We start from the raw sequence: 24,549 nt of genomic DNA, 5'->3' as shown, positions 1-24,549 counted from the left end.
CAAGGCTGGATGCATCACTCTGCCCGACTTCAAATTATACCTCAAAGCGACTGTAATCAAAACGGCATGGTATTGGCAGTGAAACAGATACACAGACCAGTGGAACAAAATCAAGAGTCCAGAAGTAAACCTATATTTATGGGAAAATGATTTTTGACAAAAAAGCCAAAAACATACAGTGCAGAAAGGAAAGCCTCTTCAACAAATGGTGCTGGGAGAACTGGAAAGCCACCTGCAAAAGAATGAAACTAGACCGTTGTCTATTACCATACACCAAAATTAACTCAAAATGTATTAAGGACCTGAATGGAAGACCTGAAACAATAAAATGCATAGAAGAAAACATAGGAACTAAACTCAAGGACCTTGGACTTAAAGAGGATTTTATGAATTTGACCTCAAAAGCGAGAGAAGTGAAATCAAAAATAAATGAATAGGACTACATCAAACTCTTCTGCACAGCAAAAGAAATCATCAACAAGGTGAAGAGACAATCATCTAAATGGGAAAATACATTTTCAAGCAACATCTCGGATAAGGGCCTAATATCCAAAATATACAAAGAACTTATACAACTCAATAATAATAAAAAACAAATAATCTAAACAAAAAATGGGCAAAGGACCTGAACAAACACTTCTCCTTAGAGGACATACAAATGGCCAACAAATATATGTAAAAATGTTCAACATCGCTAGCTATTAGGGAAATCCAAATCAAAACCACAATGAGATACCATCTCACATCTGTTAGAATAGCTATAATCAACAGGACAAGTAACAACAAATGTTGGAGAGGATGTGGAGAAAAAGGAACCCTCATACACCGCTTGTAGGACTGCAAATTGATACAGCCACTGTGGAAAACAGTATGGAGGTTCCTCAAAAAACTAAGAATTGATCTACCATATGATCCAGCAATCCCTCTACTGGTTATTTATCCCAAAGGCTTGAAAACTCACATCCAAAAAGATATTTTCACACCCATGCTCATAGCAGCATTATTCGTGGTGGCTAGGACATGGAAGTAACCAAAGTGTCCTACGATAGATGATTGGCTAAAGAATCTGTGGTACATATATACAATGGAATATTACTTAGTCACAAGAAGAGATGAAATACTGCCATTTGCGACAACCTGGATGGACCTCGAGATAATCATGCTAAGTGAAATCAGTCAGATAGGAAAAGTTGAAAATCACATGATATTACTTATACGTGGGATATAAACCTTAAAGCAACAAATGAGCAAGACAAACAAACAGACACTCATGGACATGGAGTATAGTTAAGTGGTTACCAGAGGACTATAGAATAGTGCTTACTAGCTGGGTGGGGGAGGACAGAGGATGTAGATGGGGTTACGGGGGTCAAATATAGGGGATTAGAGTGAGGGTGAATTAGGTAAATGGGATCAAATATATGGTAGCTGAAAGAAACTGGACTTTGGGTGGTAAAACACAATAGAATATACAGATGTCAAATGATAATGTACACCTGATTATATAATTATATAATTGTATTCACCAATGTTACTCCAATAAACTTAATTTAAAAAAAGAATTATTGGAAATATAATTATTACTGTGCAGTGTTTTTCAGGTTTGGATTAATGTAAGGTTAATGCCGATTCCAATCAGAATTGGTTTCTGTTGTATAGGCCCATCTGAAGTACTTTTACATTTGATGAACAGATTTTTTTTATATGAGAAGATTTTGCCAGGCATAAAAGCTGAATCTGAGTATAATTCCAAAGTTTGATGAAGCAGAGACCACTTCACACATACTGACATATAGGTCTCTGGGCCAAGAATTATAGAATTTTACTGATGTCTCAGGTGAGAGACACTGTGTATGAAACCTTTGAAATAGTTTTAGTTTATGTTGTTGTTTGTTTGTTTTAACACAAAAGTCTCCAGAAGAGGAGCACAGCTCTGAGAAATTTGGGAGAGCTAGACCAAAGCCTGGTCTAGCTGCTTCCTCTTTCCATGGAGGTGGCAGCCACAGCAGAATCATCTCATGCTGCAACTTTACATTATTGATAAGCCATAGAGGCCTGGGGAGGCCCCAAGAGTGGACTGGGGCCCGCCTAGTCAGGACAGTAGTACAAACTTTCCCTAGTAGACATTGGGTTGGTGGTGTTGCTGTGTGTAGTAGAGCAATTTCCAGTGCCATTCAAGAGGCAGTAAAGGGAAGCCCTTCTGGTCCATTGGGACAGCCGAGTGGTCATTGCACTTTCGTACTTGTCTATATGTAATGGCAAAAAGCATCCACTGATAGGAGAATATACAATCTGATGATACATTATGGTCATTTAAAATGAGTCAACTTTTATTCACAAAAACAATGGAGTCAAAACTAAATAGATTCAGTAGATCTATTGTGGTTTTACTGGATCTCAGGTAGTAATATCTCTTTTCCTCACTCAATAACTACACTCTTGCTACTATTAATAATTATAGTATATGCATATATGTATTATGTATTTAAATGTATATATTTTTTTAATACTGAGAGTGACTTTATGTAATAGATGCCACTATCATAGCTATATTGCAAATGAAAAATATAATATGTCCTGGTGGGTTAAAAATTTTTGCAAAATCTTAAAACTGCTGAGTGATAGAGATACAAGTTAGACCCAGACAGAGATGTTTGTGGTCAAGATGGAAGAGAAGATAAACAATGTGCTCACCTCCTCTCACAACCGCACCCAAATTATAACTAAACTACTGAACAGCCATCACTGAGAACTGCCTGAGTCTAACTGAACAGAAGTCCTACAACTAAGAACATATGGAAGGAATCACCTCAAGATTGGTACAAGAGACAGAGATGTGGAGTGAGCTGGTCTCACACCCATGTGTGGTATTTAAAAATTATGAGAGATATCTTGGCTACAGATGTCCCCCCAAAGAAACAAGAGTCTTAGCCCTATACCAAGCTCCTTAACTCAGGGTTACAATGCCAGGAAGAGAAGTCTCAATAACTTTGGCCCATGAAAACAAGGGAGATGGTGGCTGAGTGAGATAAAAGATGGCTGGAGTTTCAGGTGCTCCTCTTAAAGGGACCACACACACTTACTTGCTGATGGACTCACTCACCCTGAGCTCCAGTGCTGGGACAGCTGCTCAAAAGGTGAAGGAACATATGTGGGTGAACTAAATTCTCTGGCCTTAGGGTGAGGCCTGGAGGGGCAGATTTCTCCCAGGAAAAAAAGTATTAGCAGAGCCATTGTTTCTGTATTGAACCCTCCTCTCTCCCAGCCTGCATGCACAGGCAAGCTCCATGCCTGAGTCTCTATCAACCTGGCTCATATCATTCATCCCACCCTCGTGATTCCCTGAGACCTGACTCCATACAAATTGCAGGCCCACTTTCAGTGGTTTTCACATACAAATGGCCTCTCTTGGCTTATGCTTGGGCTTTACTAAAATCTCTCGGAGGTTCACAAACCCCAGAAAGCAGCATCTGGTCTCGGCATGCTTCATACTTCTTCCTAATCAGCCTCAAGCTCGCTTTGTGGCAGCCAGTTTCAGTTCACAGTTTACCTTCTCCCAGGCACCTCCAAACCCAACACAAGTGGCAACTATATGTAGGTCACTTTGTAGCTCACACCAAGTGGCCCCTGACAGGGCACAGATAGTAGATGACCTTGATCTCCACCAAAGCCCCTCCCAAGAGGCCCCAAAAGTAAGGCAGTCAGTGGCTAACTTAAGACCAAACCAGAGCACCACGCAACAACTTCCACAAACACACAACTACTAGGAAGACCTGGCAGGCACCAGAGCCCTGTTAAGGTGAATCCTGCTCCACAGAGTCAGCCCCTGTACAACAGCTACTCCATTGGAGTCATAGCCAGTCCTTACAACCAATCAGCCTGAGGGTCAATCCCTTCCATTAATGTGCAAACAGCAAAGAAGGTTCAACTACCATAGAAGGGCACACACATCCTACAGAAGGAACATACCCAGAGCACCCTGCTCAAGTGACCAGGGAGACTGTGTCACTGGTTCCTACAGGACACCTACTACATAAGCCCACTCTACCAAGACTGGGAGACATAACAGCTCTACCTAAGACATAAAAACAAACATGAAGAGGCAACCAAAATGAGGAAACAAATAAACATGTCCCAAATGAAAAAGCAGAACAAAACTCCAGAATAAGAACTAAACAAAATTGAGACAAGCAATCTACCAGATGCAGAGTTCAAAACTGGTATAAAGCTGCTCAATGAACTTAGAGGAAGAGTAGATGAACTTAGTGAGAACTTTAACAAGGTGATAGAAAATAAAAAGTGGAGCTAAAAAATAATTTTTAAAAAGTCAGAAATGGGAGAGGGGAAGATGATGGAATAGGTAAAAGTAGAGTTCATCTTCCTACAGAAGGTCTGCATTGAAATTACAACCAAAGTATAAAATAATCAACACGAAGAATCACCTGAAGTCCAGCTGACCATAACACCTACATCTGATAATATAAAAGAGCCACACTGAAGCTGCGGGAATGCCCTGGTACAGAAGATGCAGCAAAACTGAGGCTGTATTAGCTGGATGGACCTTGTATCCCTGAGATCCCACTTCACCCAAGCTACTAAGTGCCTGCAGCCCATTGACAAGCAGCCTCCTTTGCCCTGCTTGGCTCTTGGGTTGTGCAGTCAGCGCAGGAAACAGACATTGGCTAGTGCAGTGAGTACATTTCAAGGAAAACAGTTGTGGACAGATCACAGTTGTGGTACGAGCTGCAATATCTCTTGAGGGGATTTCAGGGGTCTGTATTAGCCTGATGGCCCTTGACTCCCTGAGCTCCTGCCCCACTCAAAACACGAAGTGCCCACTGAACATCAACAGGCAGCTGCCCCTGCCCTGAGGTATTGCATTTAGGCCCAGGGTGGACAGCAGCTGACCTTGCTATGAGTGGAAACTTGTACAGGGAGCCACAGAGACAGCGTTGGCACATAAACTTACATTGCAGTGGCAGAGGGAAATTTACTCAATAGACCCAGGAGACTCCTAGGGTCCCTGTCCCACTCAACAAACATATCGCCCAGTGGCTCATCCAGTTTCAGAGACTTAAAGGCAACTGACAGGCAGTGTCAGGCCTTGAAGAGCACCGGTACCTCTGCTAAACTGCCATAGGTCAGGAATGGGGGATTACCAACTGCTGCCTACAGCATTATCTTTTCCACTTACCTATAGATCCAGCATAGGCAATGACCATCTGTGGATTACTTCGTAGTTCTCACTGGGTAGCCCTCAGCAATCAAAAGCAGTGGCTAACTTTGGCCTATGGGGAACCCCTCTCAAGGGGCCACAAAACCAGTGCATCTAGAGGCTGGCATCAGACCACAATGGAGCAACCCTTGACTAGTCTCATTAGTGATACATACAAAGGATGGTTGCAATAAGTACACAGCCTGTTAGGGTAAATCCCACTCATGGGGTCAGCCCCCACACGACTCTTATCTTGTGGGTGCAGCCAGTTCCCACAATTAGTCAGCCTAAGCGTTAATCCCATCCACTAATATACTGTCAACAATAAAGGCTTGGCAACAATAGAAGATCACATACAACCCACACAAAGATTACATCCAGAGCCCCCGGCATAAGGGATCAGGGAGAGTGCGCCACTGGGCCACAAAGGACACCTTCCACACTAGGCTATCTGGCCAAGGTTGAGAGATAAAACAAATATTCCTAACACATAGAAATGAACACAGAGAAGTTAATAAAATGAGAAAACAAAGAAACATTCCACAAGTGAAACAACAGGAGAAAATGCCAGAAAATTAGCTAAATGAAATGGAGGCAAGCAATCTACCAGAAACAGAAGTCAAAATAATGGTTATAAGGATGCTCAACGAACTTATGGGGAGAATGGTGAGCACAATAAAACATCAACAGAGAGACAGTAAGCATAAAAAATATATAGAAACTATAAAAAAGAACCAGACACAAATGTGGAATACAATAACTGAAATAAAGAATACACTAGAAGGATTCAACAGAAGATTGGGTGAAGCAGGAGATCAAATCAGCGAACTGGAAGACAAGGTAGCAGAGTACACCCAATCAGAACAACAAACAGAAAAAAAAATTTTAAAAAATGAGGATAGTTTAAGAAATCTCTGGGACAACATGAAGCGTAAAAATATCGGATCATAGGAGTACCTGAAGAGGAAGAGAGAGAGCAAGGAATTGAGAATCTATTTGAAGAAATAATGAAGAAAACTTCCCTGACCTGGCAAAGGGAATTAGACATACAAATTCAGGAAGCACAAAGAATCCCAAGCTAGAGGAATTCAAACAGACCTACACCAAGACACATCATAATTAAAATGCCAAAGGTAAAAGACAAGGAGAGAATCTTAAAAGCCGCAAGAGAAAGGGAGCTAGTTACTTACAAGTGTACTCCCATAAGAATGTCTGCTGACTTTTCAGTGGAAACTTTGCAAGCCAGAAGGGAATGGCAAGAAACATTCAAAGTTATGAAAAACAAGAATCTACAACCATGAATACTCTACCCAGCAAGGCTTTTGATTAAAATGGAAGATGAGATAATGAGCTTCCCAGACAGGAAAAAAAGCTTAAGGAATTGATCAACAACAAGCCAGCATTGCAAGAAATCTTAATGGGTCTTCTATAAAAAGAGAATGGGTAAAAAAGAAAATAGAAATAACAAATACAAATAATAAAATTGCAGTAACGATATATCTATCAGTAATTGCTTTAAATGTAAATGGATTAAATGCTCCAATCAAAAGACATTGGGTAACCGAATGGAAAAGAAAACAAGGCGTATGCATATGCTGTCTACAAGAGTCCCACTTCAGATCAAATGACACCCACAGACTGAATGTAAAGGAATAGAAAAAGATATTTCATTCAAACGAAAAAGAAAAAAAAAAAAGCCGGGTAGCAATACTTATATCAGATAAAATATACTTTAAAACAGTCTATAATAAGAGACAAAAAAAAAGAGCATTGCATAATGATAAAGGGATCGATAAATCAAGAGGACATAACCATAGTAAACATATACACACCCAACATAAGTGCACCTACATACATAAAGCAATTATTGACTGACATAAAAGGAGAGATCAGTAGTAATACACTCATAGTAAGAGACTTTAATACCCCATTGACACCAATGGACATATCTTCCAGGCAAAGAATCAACAAGGAAACAATGGGCCTAAAAGATACACTAGAACAGATAGATTTAATAGATATTTTCAGAGCATTTTACCCCAAAGCAGCAAAATATACATTCTTCTCAAATGCACATGGAACATTTTCAAAGATAGGACACATTTGAGGACACAAATCAAATCTCAAATTTAAGAAGATTGAAATCATATTAACCATCTTCTCTGACCACAATGGTATGATATTAGATATCAAATACAAGGGGAAAAAAACTGGAAAATACACAAACACATGGAGGCTAAATAACACACTTCTAAATAATTAATGGGATATTAATATTAATGAGATCAAGGAAGAAATCAAAAGATACCTAGAGACAAATGAAAATGAAAACACAACAACTCAAAATTTATGAGACACAGTGAAAGCAATCCTAAGAGGGAAATTCGTAGCAATACAAGCTACCTCAAGAAACAAGAAAAAGCTCAAATAAACAATCTAAACTTACACTTAAAAGAACTAGAAAAAGAACAGCAAAGAAAGTCCAAAGCAAGTAGAAGTAAGGAAATAATAAAGATCAGGGTGGAAATAAATGGAATAGAGTCTAGAAAAACAATACAAATGATTAATGAAACCAAGAGGTGGTTCTTTTAAAGGATAAACAAAATTGACAGACCCTTAGCCAGACTCATCAAAGAAAAAAGAGAGAAGACTCAAATAAATAAAATAAGAAATGAAAGAAGAGAAATAACCATAGACTCCACAGAAATACAATGGATCATGAGAAATTACTGAAAGCAATTATATGCCAATGAATTGGACATTCTGGAAGAAATGGACACATTCCTAGAAACATACAATCTCCCAAGACTGAGTCAAGAAGAAATAGAAAATATGAACCACATGATTACCACCAATGAAATAGAATCCGTAATCAAAAGCATCCTCAAAATCAAAAGTCCTGGATCAGATGACCTCATAGGTGAAATTTACCAAACATTCAAAGGAGAATTATTCACTATTCTTCTCAAACTATTCTAAAAAATTCAAGAAAGAGAAAGCTCCCTAATTCCTCTAATGAGGCCACCATTACCTTGATTCTAAAACCAGAAAAAGACATTACAAAAAAAGAAAACTATAGGCTGATATATCTTATGAACATTGATGCAAAAATCCTGAACAAAATATTAACAAACTGAATTCAGCAATACATTAAAAATATCGTACACCATGATCAAGTTGGATTTATTCCTGGGATACAAGGTTGATTCAATATCCTCAAATCAATTAATGTGATACGCCACATTAACAATCAAAAGATAAAAAGTGTATGATCATATCAATAGATCCGGAAAAAGTGTTCCACAAAATCTAACATCCATGTATGATAAAAACTCTCAGTAAAGTGAGGATAGAGGGGACATACCTCAACATAATAAAGGCCATATATAACAAACCTACAGCTAACGTCATACTCAGTGGGGAAAGGCTACAAGCGTTTTTCTTAAGATCAGGAACAAGACAAAGATGCCCACTTTCACCACTCCTCTTCAACACTGTATTGGAAATCCTAGCCACAGCAATAAGACAAGAAAGAGAAATAAAAAGCATCCAAATTGGAAGGAAGAAGTAAAACTCTCATTATTTGCCAATGGCATGTTACTATATAGAGAGAACCCTAAAGATCCCACCCCAAAACTGTTAGAACTGTTCAATAAATTCAGTAAAGTAGCAAGTTACAAAATAAATATTTAGAAGTCAGTGGCATTTTTATACACCAACAATGAACTTTCAGAAAGAGAAATTAAGAAAACAAATACATTTGTGTCAAAAACTATAAAATACCTGGGAATCAAATTAACCAAGAAGGTACAAGATTTGTTTTCAGAAAATTATGTCATTGAAAAAAGAAATTGAAGAAGATACAAATAAATGGAAGCATGTACCATGTTCATGGGTAAGAAGAATCATCATCATTAAAATGACCATACTACCCGAAGCAATCTATAAATTCAATGCAATCCCTATCAAAATACCAATGGCATTTTTCAGAGAGCTAGAACAAATAATCCTAAAATTTATATAGAGCCATACAAAAACCCAAATAGCCACAACAATCTTGAGAAACAAGAACAAAGTTGGAGGTGTCACACTACCTGATGTCAGACTATACTACAAGTCTACAATAATCAAAACAGCATAGTACTAGCATAAAAACAGATACATTGATCAATGGAACAGAATAGAGGGCCCAGAAATAAATCCACTCCTATACACTCACTTAATATATGACAAAGGAAGTAAGAATATACAATGGGATAAATATAGTCACTTCAATAAATGGTGTTGAAAAAATTGGACAGATACATGCAAAAAAAAAAAAAAAAGGAAGCTGGACCACCTACTTGCACTGTATACAAGAATAGACTCAAAATGGATTAAAGACATAAATGGAAGACCCAAAACCGTACAACTTCTAGAAGAAAACATAGGCAATAAACTCTCTTATATTACTAATAGGAATTTCTTTTCAGATATATCTCCTCAGGTAGGGGAAACAAAAGAAAAAAATAAACAAATGGGACTACATAAAACTAAAAAGTTTTTGTACAGCAAAGGAAACCATCAACAAAACTAAAAGACAATTGACTGGGAAAAGATATTCACTAATGATATATCTGATAAGGGGTTAATATCCAAACTATATAAAGAACGTATACAACTCAATATCAGAAAGCAAACAATCCAATTAAAAAATAGGCAAAAGACCTGACTGATATTTCTCCAAAGAGGAAATACAGATTGCTAATAGACATGAAATAATGCTCAAGGTCACTAACCACAGAGAAATACAAATTAAAACCACAATGAGATATCACTTCACACCTATCAGAATGGCTATCATCAATAAAACAAAAAACAGCAAGTGTTGGTGCAGATGTGGAGAAAAGGGAACCCTCCTGTATTGTTGGTGGGATTGCAAATTGGTACAGTCACTATGAAAAGCAGTATGGAGGTTTCTCAAAAAATTAAAAATGGATATACCTTTTGACTCAGCAATTGCACTTCTGGGTAGTTATCCGAAGAAAACCAGAACAATAATTTGTAAAGATCTATGCACTCCAATATTCATGGTAGCACAATTTATAATAGCCAAGATATGAAAGCAACATAAATGCCCATCATCAGACAATTGGATAAAGAAATGTCAGGTGTGAAAGTGGGGCAGGGGGAATTAAAGAGAGGGGGGAAATAAATAAAAACAGACCCACAAATATAGTGGACAATTTGGTGTCAGACAGAGGGGAGGGGGTTGGAGGAGCTGGGAGAATGGGGTGAATGGTTAAAGAAGCACAAATTAGTAGTTGATAGCTGGTCATGGGGATGGGGATCATGGCAGAGGGAATGCAGTTAGCATTAATGTGATGGCTAGGTGGAGGGCCAGGGAAGAGAGGGAGCAATTGGGGGGATCATTTTATGAACGATATAGACATCTAACCAATGTACTGTACACTTGAAATTAATTTAAATAAATAAATTTTTTTAAAAAATTAAAAAGTCAGAAATGAATTCAATCACTGCAATAAAGAATACATTAAAGAGAATCAAGAGTAGATTAGATAAAGTGGAGGACTGAATCAGTGATTTAGAAGATAAAGAAAACACCCAATCAGAATAGCAACAAGAAAAGAGTTAAAAAAAATGAGGATAGTCTAAGGGGCCTGTGGGATAACATCAAGCATACTAAGATTCACATGATAGGGATACCAGAAGAAGAAGAGAGATAGCAAGCAATTGAAAACCTATTTGAAGAAATAATGATGGAAAAATTTTATAACCTGGTGAAGGAAATAGACATACAAGTCCAGGATGCACAGAGAGTCCTAAACAAGATGAACCCAAAGAGGCCCACACCAACATCATAACTAAAATGCCAAAGGTTAAATACAAAGAGAGAATCTTAAAAGCAGCAAGAAAAAAAGCAGTTAGTTACCTACAAGGGAGCTCTCATAAGACTGTCAGATAATTTCTCAATAGAAATTTAGCAAGCCAGAAGGTATTAGCCCAAAATATTCAAAGTGGTGAAAAGCAAGGACCCATAACAAAAATTACTAGAAAAGCTATCACAAATAAAAGATAAAGAGCTTCCAAGACACTGAAAACCTAAAAGAGTTCATCATCAAAAGCTAGTAACACAGGAAATATTAGAGGGACTTCTTTAAGATGAAGAAGAAAAAAAGATAAAAAATTTGAATAATAAAGTATAGTATAAGGAATATAGTCAATAATATTGTAATAACTGTGTATGGTGTCAGATGGGTACTAGACTTACCAGGGTGATTTGATCACTTCACCCTGTGTTGTCCACCTGAAACTAATTTAATATTGTATATCAACTGTAATTAAAAACTAAAAAATGATTAAAAAATAAATTAGAAATAAACCCAGTCTGTCTTCAGTGCTCATTAAAAAAATTAGCCCACTTTTTTTTCACTTTGAGATGAGCTAAAGTAAGTGAATTAATCAATGAACAAATAAAAAATATCAAAAAGAACCACAGATTTTACACAGAATTTCTTTCTTTCAACCACAGATTTTATACAGAATTTTTTTATTATAAAGATTATTATATTTATATAATGACTAAAAAATAAATATAATATGGCATTGAAGATTATTTAATTAAATGTATATCTCCCTGTAAATTCCTCCTAACTTTTCTCTCTGAAAACTTTTACTCTTAGCCATATAATCCATTTCCTATCTTCAAGAAAAATGACATTTTTGAAATAAAAATCTTGTCACTATACCTTTTTCTGTTTAATACTTCAGTGATTTTCTGGTTTTCTTGGAGAATGTTCAGTTTTTTTGGACAATTTTGTTTCTTGGACCACACTAAAAGTCCTAGCTCATAGCCTTGCCTGGTTTCTGATGCAGAGTCACCTGGCTAATGTTTCTGCTTTGATGGAACCAGCGGCTGGCCCTTCCCAGATATTAGTGCTTGCTGTGCTCCCTGCCTTGCTAATGCTGGTCCCCTATGTGACCTACTTGTCTCCTTCATCTCAGCTCTGTCATTGCTTCCTCAGGAAGTGCACAACCCATGACCAAACCCAAATCACTATTGTACATTTTCATGGCACCACGAACTCTCTTCCTTAACACTTATTAGAACATTTGTTTTGCATTTATTTTATAAATGCAAAGCATACCTCTATCCCATGATAGAACCTTCCTAAGGGCAGGGAATCCTTTTTCTTATTGTTTCTTTAGCATTGACTGTGGAAGAGGTAGTCAATTACTATATGCACAAAAATGCTCTCACTGGTGGGTCAGATCCAAGACCTTGGAGTCCCAGTCCTAACACACCACAAATGGAGACATCTTGTCCTTCTCCATTTATGCCTAAAACCTTCCCCATCCTACGAATACCACTACTTCCTTTTTAAAAAGTTGCAGAAAGATATTTTAGTTGTCTCTAAACATTTTTTAGGTCATCAATAGGGTATTTGGATTTTGGCTTTGTTATAATAAAAAAAAACTTTGGGTATGAAATATTCAAACATTATTTAAGTCAAAAATAAATATCACTTACCGTTTTCTTTCTCTATTTCCTCTGTATAAAGAAACACAACACAACAAAACAAAAGTGTGTTAGTAAGTGCTCTCCTGTCTCTACCCACAGAACATCCACCCCAGAACTTGGTCCTCACTTAACAGTAGACATCCTGAGGTGAACCATCTGAATGTCTAGCATATACAACACAAAGGTGAACTCCTCTTGTTTGAGTGAAAAGAAATCACAATTCAAATGGACAACTACTTTCTGGTTGATAAATGTGTTTATATGGAGATGGAACAGGGTATTAAATGATGAGATCTTTTAAATGAGATCTGAAAGCTGATAAAATAGGTGCCAATTACCTACAAACTATAATCAGTCTTCCCAGGACCTCCAAAGAGGGTAGTCTAAAACTAGCTCACATATTCTCACTTTATCACAAGATTATTTACAAGACTTGGCAAATGATCTGTAGAAATTAAAAAAAAAAAAAGAAAAAGAAAAAGAAGAAATTTTTCTCAGAGGGAGAAGAGTCACTGGACAGGGGGTTTTGGCAGGAGGCTGGATCACTTCAACTGGGGCCAGTGAAGTGGTGGCTTTTGCACTGTCAACCTGAGTGATAGAACCTTTAGTTTTACAACAGAACTTAAGTCACATCCCCTGAAGTTTAGAAATAGGCTGTTACTTTTCTGAGCTACCCCTTAAAATGTTCCAAACTGTAGGTTGCTTAGCTTCCCTACAGCTTTGGGAACCTGTCACACTTGGTCTTGTGTTGATCCAAACCTCACACTGTTTCAGCGCTGAGAATGAACTCTGCATGGCAGCAGACTGAAGGACAGCCACGATTCCACAGTGGTTCCCTCAATCACTTCAACTGACTCATGCTTTTGAGGATTTCAGATAAGAAGAGCCCAGAAACGTCATAAGAAGTTTCTTAGGTAGGTAATAATCTACTATGTTTCTTGGACAGTGGCAAATTCATCTCAATAAATACATTTGCAAAATAGCTATTTATTAAATATTGCACAAAATGTGACTGACCCATTGTTATATGTGCCTTTGTAACTGCTTCACAGAGAGACCTGGAAATCATTACGTTTAGGTAAGAAGCAATCTTATTTAATCTTACTATTAGCCTTTCGAATAATCAAAAGTAGACTGACTACCAAGAATACCCTTAGGTACCCCTCTCTCCACACAATTTTGACGTCATATGTAACCTTGCTAAAAGCCCATGAATAGGTCCATTTCAAGGCAGCTCAGGCCAAATTTCTTCACCTGGGCCCACCTTTGGCCCAGAGGAGAAAGATGAAAAACGTGAGGTTCACATCAATATAAGGTTAAGTCAATCTAACAGATTAATCATAAGATATAAGAGATTCTGTGGCAATCAGGTGTTATATGATGTTTAAACCCTATATCAAAAAAAAAAATCAGAGCTCATATTACTCTTGCCTTACATTATATCAAAAAATAAGAAGCAAAACAAACACAGAAGAAAAAAATCATAAATAAGAATCATTTTCTACTCAGTAAGCATTTGTAAACTGGTGGCCTGATCTCTGAGAAGGCCACTGACTGTGAGTGATAAAAGACACATGTCCAGACCTGGTGCATATTCACAGAGCACCATGGAATGCCATGGTGAGAGGACACAGACTGTGGTGTCCCAGAGAGCACTCAGGTTCCTCTCTGAACAAGTGAGGTTTACCAGGACCCCACAGAGAAAACAAGGTCAATCAGGAAATTACCAAGGAAGCAAAGATTCTAGGGATCGAGAAAAGTAGATGTCAACACTCAGAGATCAAAGTGAAAGAAGGTTGAAAGCGAACTAAAAAACAAATTAAAACAAAAAAAAATACAAAACAGACACAGACAAAGCTTATACATATAATATTTTAACAATTTAAAATATATAAAAGTGTTAAAGCCTTTTAAAGAGCTGAATGTTGGTGTCAACACATTTGGTTGGCATCTTATCATACAAAAGACAAATTAATATTAATTATTTTTAATAATAAAGCACTCAAGAATTAGAAGAAAATAGAGGTGAAAATAAAAATTCAGGTGCTGTACCACATCTTCTTTATCCAATTGTCTACTAATGGCCACTTAGGTTTCTTCCATATCTTGGCCATTGTAAATAACACTGCAGTGATCATAGGGTTGAGTGTACCTTTTCAAATTAGTGTTTTAAATTTCTTTGGGTAAATACCCAGAAATGGAATTGCTAGGTCATGGAAAATAATAAAATCTTACCATTTGTGGCAATGTAGATAAACCTAGAGGGTATTGTGCTAAGTGAAATAAGTCAAACAGAGAAAAACAAATACCATATACTCTCACTTACATGTGAAATCTAAAGAATAATAGAAATAAACAAAACAGAAACAAACTCATAGATAAAGAGAACAAACGTGATTATCAAGTAGGAGGGGAGTTAGGAGGTGGATGAAAAAGGTGAAAGGCTTAAGAAGTACAAATTGGCAGTTACAAAATAGTCACGGGACTGTAAACTACAAGATGGGGAATATAGTCAATAATATTGTGATAACTACATATGATGCCAGGTGGGTACTAGACTTCTCAAGGGGACCACTTTGTAAGGCATATAAATATCTAATCACTATGCTGTGCACCTTAAACTAGTATAATATTGAATGTCAACTGTAATTGAAAAATAAAAGTTAAAAAAAAATTCAGGTATTGATTTCTAAACTTAGAAGTCATAATAGTAAAGACCATGAAGAAATATCCAAATATTTTATGTGGTTTTTAAAAATTAAAATACATCTGATAAACAGGGAAATATTCCAACAAAGATGCCTTGAAAATAGGTCATTGTAAATATGCTTATTACTTCTTAGGTAATGACAGATTGTTTTAAAACAAAGTACTAATAAAGTATTTACATTTTTGCTTTTCAAGAAAAAAGATGCCTCAGTGTGACTATTCAAGTGCAAAAAAAATTATATAATCTATAATTTATAATATACAAGTATAACATAATTTCAGCTGATAACTAATCATTGACATGAATTGACAATTGTCATGTATAGACAATTAAGAAGAAATGATACTTTATGGTATGAAAATCAATTATTAGTAGATCAAATATATTTTATATGATACATTTGCCTTTAAAATATAAACAAATATACTCACCTTTCTGTTTAATTAAGAGTTCTGTGTAAAAAAAAGATATATAATAAAAATAAGTCCACAATCATCAAACTTTGGAAGAATTTCTAGGGAAGCAATCTTGACTTAAATCTCTCAAGTTATGCCCTGGTAAAATATTAGCTGAGCATAAAATTTGGGATGGAGTAGGGTGGCGAGGGGGAAGGGAAATGGCATTTTGTGTATGACTTGGCTGGGTGGTTTCTAAGAGATGCTAAAAGGCCACATGCTCCATTATCCAGAGTCTCATTGCATCTAAATCCTCCTGCTGATCATGTGGAGCTCATCATAGATTATTCCCAAAAGCAGATCATCTGGTATCCATGAGTCTGAGACCCAAGTTGCTGGGCCATATCCAGTGAGCTTTGGGCAGCGGCGAGTTCTTAGGAGTCAGGAACAACCTGAAGCAGCCAACCAGCTGCACTGCTCTGTCCCAAAAGATGTCCTGGGAATCACAATATACAAATTTGCCCTGAATACTTTGTAAGGAGAATAATCTGGTCATAATACAAACACTACTTCCTATCTTGGAAACTGGTGTGCAGCAAGTGGCCAAGCATTTCTCCAGTTGAGGGTGTCATGGTGGGTTAGAGAGAACCCTACAAACACCAGCAGGCTTTGCAAATGCAAAGGAAGATGGTGCTCCAAGTTCATGTCACACTGCCCTCCTCTTCTCAATCCAGTGACAGTCGGTCAGCAAGATAGATAAACAAAGCAAACTAACAAAAAGAATGAGAACAGAGGACAAACAGCAGGGGAGCTTTTGATGGTGGAGCAGGCTGTGCTCTGAATTTCAACTGAGCACCAAGGGCCTATTCAGGATTTTCTGCAGGGTTTACTGCAGGCCTTCATTTGGTACTTTATGCAGGTATTAGACAGTTTCTCTTTGCTGTAGAATCAAAGTGTACTGCTTACAGACTTGAAGGGATTATAGAGACAAGGGTCCAACAAAGTTCAGGGCTTCTTGAACATGTTAGTTAGGACAAAGAGGTGGGAACACAATATTTGATGTCCCAAGTTGATCTACATTCCCTTATATCTACGCAGACTTTTCCTCTTCTAAAATCTCTCCCTCAAAATCACCTGACCTTTTAAATTGTGACCAAGTCCTTAAACACGGGAAGAAATTAAAGACTTACCATATTGTTCTCGGAGCTCACCTTTAAAAACAAAACCACAAAAAGGTTACAGGGCAAAGGTCTAACTAAACATTCTGATGGTTCATTGCTCTGTGAAGTCAGTACAGCCTGTGATGAGTGTGAACCTGTGTGCAAATTGCCTATTTGATGTGTGTGAGCCAACAGTTGTATAACAGGGTTGGGATTAGGGATCAGTTACACCCGCATAGGAAAGAGAAGATTCTTGGTTGACTGTTGAGATCCTGTGCCATGATTCAGAATGGTCTGTGACAAGGCCTTCTCACTGAGATCCTCCAAACACTGTATGCCCAATGATCTGGATCTATGTTTTAACAAGATCCCTTCCCCCATGATTCTGATGCTCGCTCAAGTTTGAGAACCTCTGCTCTATCCAGCTCTTAGAAATACTTCAATGGGCACAATCAGTGTCTGAAACTGATAAAACATAGCCACATACATAACAAACTGAATAGGACACTAGCCTTTACTTAAGTTTTCACCTTAATCTCTCTATTTTAACATGGATAAGTTGAGTTTCATGGGGACGTTCCAAGAATATACATTTCTTGTAACCTTTTCTGCTGTGTGTTCATTACGAACACCCTGCATCTGTGGCTTTCTCTTCTAAGTAGAAGAATGAAGTCCTCTGAGTTAAAACTAAAGCAACTCACCATGCTTCTCATTGAGTGAACCTAAAACACAGACACAAAAGCTTTCATTAGTATGACTCCTCTAGGGTCTGGTTGAACTATCTTTCAGCTCAAAGGAAGATGCTTTCCCAATCCTTTGGACAGAGTCAGGTATGCAAATGTCTCCCTCCTAATGGCTGAAGGGACTGTAAAGAGCCTATGTACATGTGCATACCTTTCCTATCCAAAGACAGTAGAATGTAGGGGGAAAGTATCAACCACATGAGTATTTCGGCTTTCCAAGTAATCATAACAAAGGATAATAGCTTTTCTTGTTTGTTTGTTTGTTTGTTTTTTAATGCTTGGACTATTTTCAGAATGCGTCTAAGGGAATAGTATTGTGAGTTTTTATTAGGTAAGAATGAGATAAAATTTTACTCTATGACCAGATCACATTTTATTCTGGACAGTCATCAGCATAAGCTATGTTTTTCTCATACATTTTCGTAAGAATGTATAATAAATTTTTAGAAAGGTAGTATGTGATGCGAGATAATAATTAACACGTATCAAACACATTGTGAATATAAGATCATTGATACATATGATCTCAATTAATGTCAAAATCTTGGTGGAGAGACAGATGTGTACTGAGGACCATCTAAGGGGCTAAGCACACTTTCCTCAAAGGAACAAGAGTCACACCTGTATTGCACCAGGCATGTACTCAATAGCTAGCAGAGTTCCAACACATACTAGTGCTCAATAAATGTATTAAATAAATGAACAGATAGGTATATCCCTTAATATAGAGGTGTGCAGATGTCTTTCAGTAAATCCATTTAATAACTAATCACATATATTTTAGAGTAAGCTGAAAAAAATGTACATATGGACACAAAGAAATCAGTTTTAAGAGTAAGGTTATGTTTGTTGACTAATTCTTTAAAAAATATAATTTTAACAAGTGAAATATATATTAATATATATATTAGTGCATGACCTCAGCTGGGTATATATGTGTGTGTGTGTATATGTGTGTGTGTGCATGTGTGTATATATAATATATAATATATGTAATATACATATATTACAGTTAGAGTATGTATATATGAGTTAAAATTGAACCAACTCACCATGCTTCTCTTTGAGGGAACCTAAAAAAAATACACACAAATGAATTTATTAGTAAGAATCTTCTAAGGTTTGGTTGACCTACCTTTCAGCTTATGAGAAGATGGTATGAAGACCCTGTTAGGACCAGGTACCCTGACTGCTCCCTTCTATTGCATTGCCTAAAGGGGTCCTAAATGCATGAAGTATTTACCTACTTGTATTCATCTTCTCTACTGAGAGACAATAAAATTGTGTGTGTGTGTGTGTGTGTGTGTGCTGCTTGAAACCAATAGACCAGAATTTATTTACCAAATGAGTATTTTGACCTTCAAAGCAATCATCGTAGAGCAAATAGTTTACAAAATATCACTCTTGCTTAGAGTGTTTTCAGGATGCCTCTAATGGAATATTAATAGTTTATATTAGGCAAGAATGAGATACTATTTTATTTTACAATTAGATTACATTTTGTTCTAAACAACAATCAGCATAAGTTATAAATTTTTTCATATATTATTATAAGAATTGATACCACAAGTTTAGAGGGTAGGGTGCAATGTCAGAGAAAGATTAATTCTTAAAAACATAATGTTATTCACGGTGGCCAAGACATGGAAGCAACCGAAGTGTCCTACGATTGATGACTGGATAAAAAAGCTGTGGTACATATATATAATGGAATATTACTCAACCATAAGAAGAGATGAAATACTGCCATTTGTGACAACATGGATGGATCTCAAGATAATCACGGTAAGTGAAATAAGCCAGACAGAAAAAGTTGAAAATCACATAATATTACTTATATCTGGAATGTAAAACTAAAAGCAACAAATGAACAGGACAAACAAACAGAGACTCATGGACATGGCCTATAGACTAGTAGTTACTAGAGGGTAGGGGATGAGGGGATGGGGAGGTAAGTGGGGTAAAGGGGGTCAAATATGTGGTGACAGAAAGAAATCTAACTTTGGGAGGTGAACACACAATGTAAATATATATATGCCTTACTGTTAAAGTGTACAGCTGAAACTTATTGGATTTCGTTAACCAATGGCACCGTAAAAAATAAATTAAACATATAATAAATGTAAAGCTGTTATTATTATTTAATGTCAAGACTTTGATGAAGATACATCTATGTACTGAGCACCATCTTAAGAGCTAGAGAAACAAATTAATAAAACAGACTCTCTTTTTTTCAAAAGAATAGGTATCACATTTGCATTGCACCTGTCATATGTTTAGCAGCTAGCAGAGTTCCTGACACATGGTATCTGCTCAATAAATGTATGTCAAATAAATGAATGAAGATGTATATCCTTTATTGTAAGGTTGTAGAAAGTCTTCTTTAGTCATTCCATCTTATAACTTACTATATATACTCAGGTTTAAAATAGGCACATGAACATAAAGTAATCAGTTTTAACAGAATAGCAAGATTAGTTCACCAATTATTTTATATAAATACTACTAACAAGCTGAGCATCTATCTATATCTATATCTATCATCTCTATCATCTCTCTATCATCTGTCTATCTATCTATCTATCTATCTATCATCTATCTAATCTATCATCTCTCAATCACCTACCCATCTCTCTGTTATCTATCCATCATCTAACTGTCTTTCTGTCCATCTATTTATAGTTATCTGAGTTTAGAACTAAACCAACTCACCATTCTCCTCCTTGAGAGAACCTAAAACAAATATTACAAAAGAGATTCATTATTAAGACTAATCTAGGGTCTGGTTTAGTGCTCTTTCAGCTCATGAAAAGATTTTCTAAATCTGTCTCTCATTTAAAAAATTATTTAGTCATTTCTTTCCTAGAATTAGCTCAAGCTAATATACTTAGTTAATAAAATTAACATATGTAAAATAAAAACAACCAAAATGGTTAACCGAATTAAATATTTTAGATAAATGATAAGCTGTGATATTTTGATTGATTAATTTGATAAATTTTCTAAATTCGCCCAATTTTTTGATTTCTTCAACCAGTTTCCAATATGTTACCATCCTGTGCTCCAGCAGCCAAATACCTCATTTCTTCCTTAATAAAAGTTCCCACTCAAAAAAATTTGTTTTCAATATTGACTAAAGTAACCAAATTAACAGAGTTGGCTATATTATGAGAATGTGGGTTACCAAGTGCACAGACCAGCAGGTGAGAGTTGCACTTTAACAGCAGGGTATGCACCCCATCTCACTCTGGGTTTTGTTAACCTTTGATTATTGACTTTACCACTTTAAGGACTAGATGAGGTAAATTGTGTTGGCAGGCAGGTCACCCTCAAGAAACAGAAAGTAGAATAACTAATTTAGTTAACAGAGAATAAAACTAACTAGAACTATATCTCTATGCCACAGGGATAACCACATCAGGCTAGATGAGGTAGTGACATTAATAATTCTAAAGAAAGAATTGATTTAAAGAACTCCCTGACCACAGAGAAAAGTGAGGCGCAGCAATACCAAAGGTTTTTGGCAACATCAAAAAGTAAAAATCCAACTCTGCTTGGAGAAAAAAATATCCAAATTAAGGGACAGAAAAATGACATCTCTTTAGAGGCATTTTCACCAGGAGAGAAAGGTGAGGCCCAGGCAGGTTGTGATCTGGATGAAAACTCTAATCTGCCAAAACCATCTCACACTCACCAAGAAATGCTCTGATTCCTGATGCAGCTTGTTTGCAATCCCTATCCTCACCAAAACAAACAAACAAACAAAAACCCAAGGACACATGCATTCTCATCATAGAATGTAATTTTTTTAAAAAAGATTTTAGTTAGCAAGAAATGTCAGAGCATTAGATTATCTGTAGGTACATAAACAATGAATGAATGAATTTTCCAGAACCATAACTTTATGTGTCATGTCACTAATGAACTCCATATATGTGTACTTTTCTGGATGCTATAGTTGATCTTGACCAGAAAAATCTCTAATGTCTGACAAATACACAGACCTAAGAGTGTAAAGACAGAAGAAGTTCTTCTCTTTAGACATTTTCTCCACAATTTTAAGTGATAAAAAATCCCAACAGTGCATTTCTGAGTTTTTAAAACTATTATCTCTTGATTTCTTCACAAGTGAAGTCACTCTTCCCCACTTTTTCTAGTTTACCTTTGGCTTTTTTAGCACGCAGAAATAATATACTGATAATTATCATGCCGAATACCAGCAGAGCCACGAACACAGCCAGTCCCACTATCCAAGGACTGTTCCTTGGGAACAAGGCATCTGAAAAACAGAAATTGTCTCTATTAAGGTCCAGATTGACATCAGGTGACTTGGCTGTTAGAAATTAATCCCCAGAAGTTTTCTCTTTGGAGATATTTGTAGAAAGTGCAGACATTCCTCTGACAACTGCTCTTCTCTTGCAGTGTTCAATCTCAAGTTCTCTCTATCTTAAACAAATATGCCTTCTCCAACTGAAGCATATGAAAAATGACATTTTACTGATTGCAAAAGTCCCACAAACAATCATTCATGTATCCTTTGTGCAAAATATATTTGGGACTAAGTATTTGCTAAGTTATGAAGAAATAAAAGAATTAAGATATAGGTTTAGGCTCTCTTTGGGGAGATAATAAAATATAGAATCCAAAGTAGTTTAGGAAGAATGAGAGGGACACTCAATACATATTTTGTGGGGAGTAGTTTCCTGGGAGAGGAGATATCCAGATATGGCCTTGAAGGGCCAGTGGAAAACTCTTAGTTATGACAAAATAAGAATGTGGCAATCATGGCAAATATGGTGCACCGGATAATTAAGTACATCTGGAAGATTGGTGTGCATTAGGAAGAGGGTGAGAGAAAGGGAAGGAGGGACAGAAAAAAGTTGGAGAAAGAAGAAAAAGCAAGAGAGAAAGAGCATTATCAATGGGCTGTAGAGTTCTCCCTGACTATGGTAAACCTTGTAGGAGAGTTGCAGGGGAGTGTGTGGGAAAAACCCCATGGCTTTGGAGAGTCATTTTGAGTAAGAACAGAATAGATTGGGGTGCCTGAGGTCTGATACAATTTGTACATGCTAATCCTCACAAAAACCTCATGAGTTAGACATTATTATTATATCTAATTAATAGTAGGGAGCTGGGTCAGGAAAGCCAATTGTTGCCCAAGGTCACCAAGCTGGTAGGTGGCACTGCCAGGATTCAAACTCAGTTTGACAGATGGGAGAAAACACTCATAACACTCAAAGTGGTATGAGTGTTTTCCTGGGTGGTGACAGTAGGGAGAGTCAGAAAGGACTTTGGCGTGTTCCTCAGAACACTTCATCCCCTGTTGAATATCCATACACTCACTTTTACTAAGTAAAATATTGAAATATCTTTGCTACAGAGAGGAATACAAAGCAGAACAAAAGATGTACTTTTCCTAGCTCTTCTCATAAGAGCTACAAATGAATGAGCTAGAATGTCCTTCTGGCCTGTCAGTCATGAGTCTTTGACAATCAGACCTTAATCAATAGTGACAGCTGGGGATGCAGACTCTGGAAGGGACTGACCTGCCACAGAAACACGTGCTCCCTTCTCCACACCAAGAACTGGGTTTCTTATGACACAGGACACATTTTTTGAACTGTTGTCCACTATGATAGATGATTGCACGTGAAATAGGCCATTTCCTTCTATTGTCTTTGTCTCAGAGGCTGGTGTCAAATGCAGTCCTTGCAGGTCCTTCCACTGCACCTCAGGCTCTGGGTACCACCCTGTGGATGTGCAGGTCACCTTAATGCCCTTGGTGTTACCAGACTCAATGTGAATATGAGGAGCCATACCTGTGCCTGGAAAATAAAAAAAAGTAGAGAAAGCATGCTTCTCTGAAAGTTTTTTGTCCATCTCACATTGGCCAATGAATCCGTGTTTGCTAATTAACTTCTGTGTATCTCAACTTTCTTACTTGTGAAAGTGGGGATAAAAATATACTGACCACATAGAAGTTTGGGGAGGAATATCAGTATTTAACAAAGTACCCAAACACCAAGCATATACATATTGATTGTTTTCTTTTTCCTCCCTGCCCTTTGAGATTCATCATTTTATCTGATGATTCTTAAATTTGGGTGGTAAATTACTCTATCAATCCAGCTGCAGCCTGTGAAATTAAGAACACACCTCAGTTAGTGGCTTTCTGTGGCAAATTATTAGTCATGCCCACGATATCCATTTAACTCTTCTTGCAGCAAAGTGCTTTCATTAGGGCTTCTTGTGAAGGTGGGGATCCTATGTCAGTGTGTCCAACACAACAGACTTTGAGTACTTGAAATAAGGTTAGTAGAACTGAATGAATGACTTATTTTTATATTTTTAGGATCAATTAAATTTAAGTTTAAATATCAATGTGTAGATTGTAGCTAGTGTAACGGGTAGCATAGTGTGGGATAATGTATGTTATAGCTATGGACATGTCTGCCTAGGTACAGATGACATGTTAAAACATCTGTACCATTTAGGAGTGGCCTTGAGATGCTAGTGAAGGGCTGTAAATGGAGATAGCATGAGCACTGTCTGTATCACATCCTTAAAAGAAAAGGGGCCATACCCTCCCCTTACTCCTTCTTTTCCCAAGGGTGGCAGGGAGTCTTCTTCAAATATGAAAATGAAGGTTGTGCTGTAGGCAACAGAGCATCCAAATTAAAGTGACGTGGACACCTCACAGTGTCCAGGTTTCTTCATCCCTGTGCTCCTTCTTCCTGAGAACTCAGATGAGGAGAAGCTTCATATTCAGCTGCAGTGCTTTGCAGTTTGATGTATAGTGGCAGT

The 24,549-nt window shown here is 37.0% G+C and overlaps 1 protein-coding gene across 1 annotated transcript in view; it reads right to left on the bottom strand.

The window, feature by feature from the left end:
- LOC102881749 (butyrophilin subfamily 1 member A1) overlaps positions 1–24,549 on the bottom strand; it is a 47,783-nt gene that overhangs the window by 10,187 nt on the left and 13,047 nt on the right. Inside the window, exons 3-8 of the mRNA XM_025040553.1 lie at positions 23,292–23,570; positions 21,908–22,024; positions 20,458–20,478; positions 18,798–18,818; positions 17,704–17,724; positions 17,033–17,053 (exon numbers count right to left, since the gene is read on the bottom strand). Coding sequence (XP_024896321.1) covers positions 17,033–17,053; positions 17,704–17,724; positions 18,798–18,818; positions 20,458–20,478; positions 21,908–22,024; positions 23,292–23,570 — 480 coding nt within the window. The remainder of the gene's footprint in view (positions 1–17,032; positions 17,054–17,703; positions 17,725–18,797; positions 18,819–20,457; positions 20,479–21,907; positions 22,025–23,291; positions 23,571–24,549) is intronic.

The sequence above is a fragment of the Pteropus alecto genome, unplaced genomic scaffold (genome assembly GCF_000325575.1).
Source record: "Pteropus alecto unplaced genomic scaffold, ASM32557v1 scaffold159, whole genome shotgun sequence".
NCBI lineage: Eukaryota > Metazoa > Chordata > Mammalia > Chiroptera > Pteropodidae > Pteropus > Pteropus alecto.
This window is presented reverse-complemented; position numbering and strand designations above follow the sequence as displayed.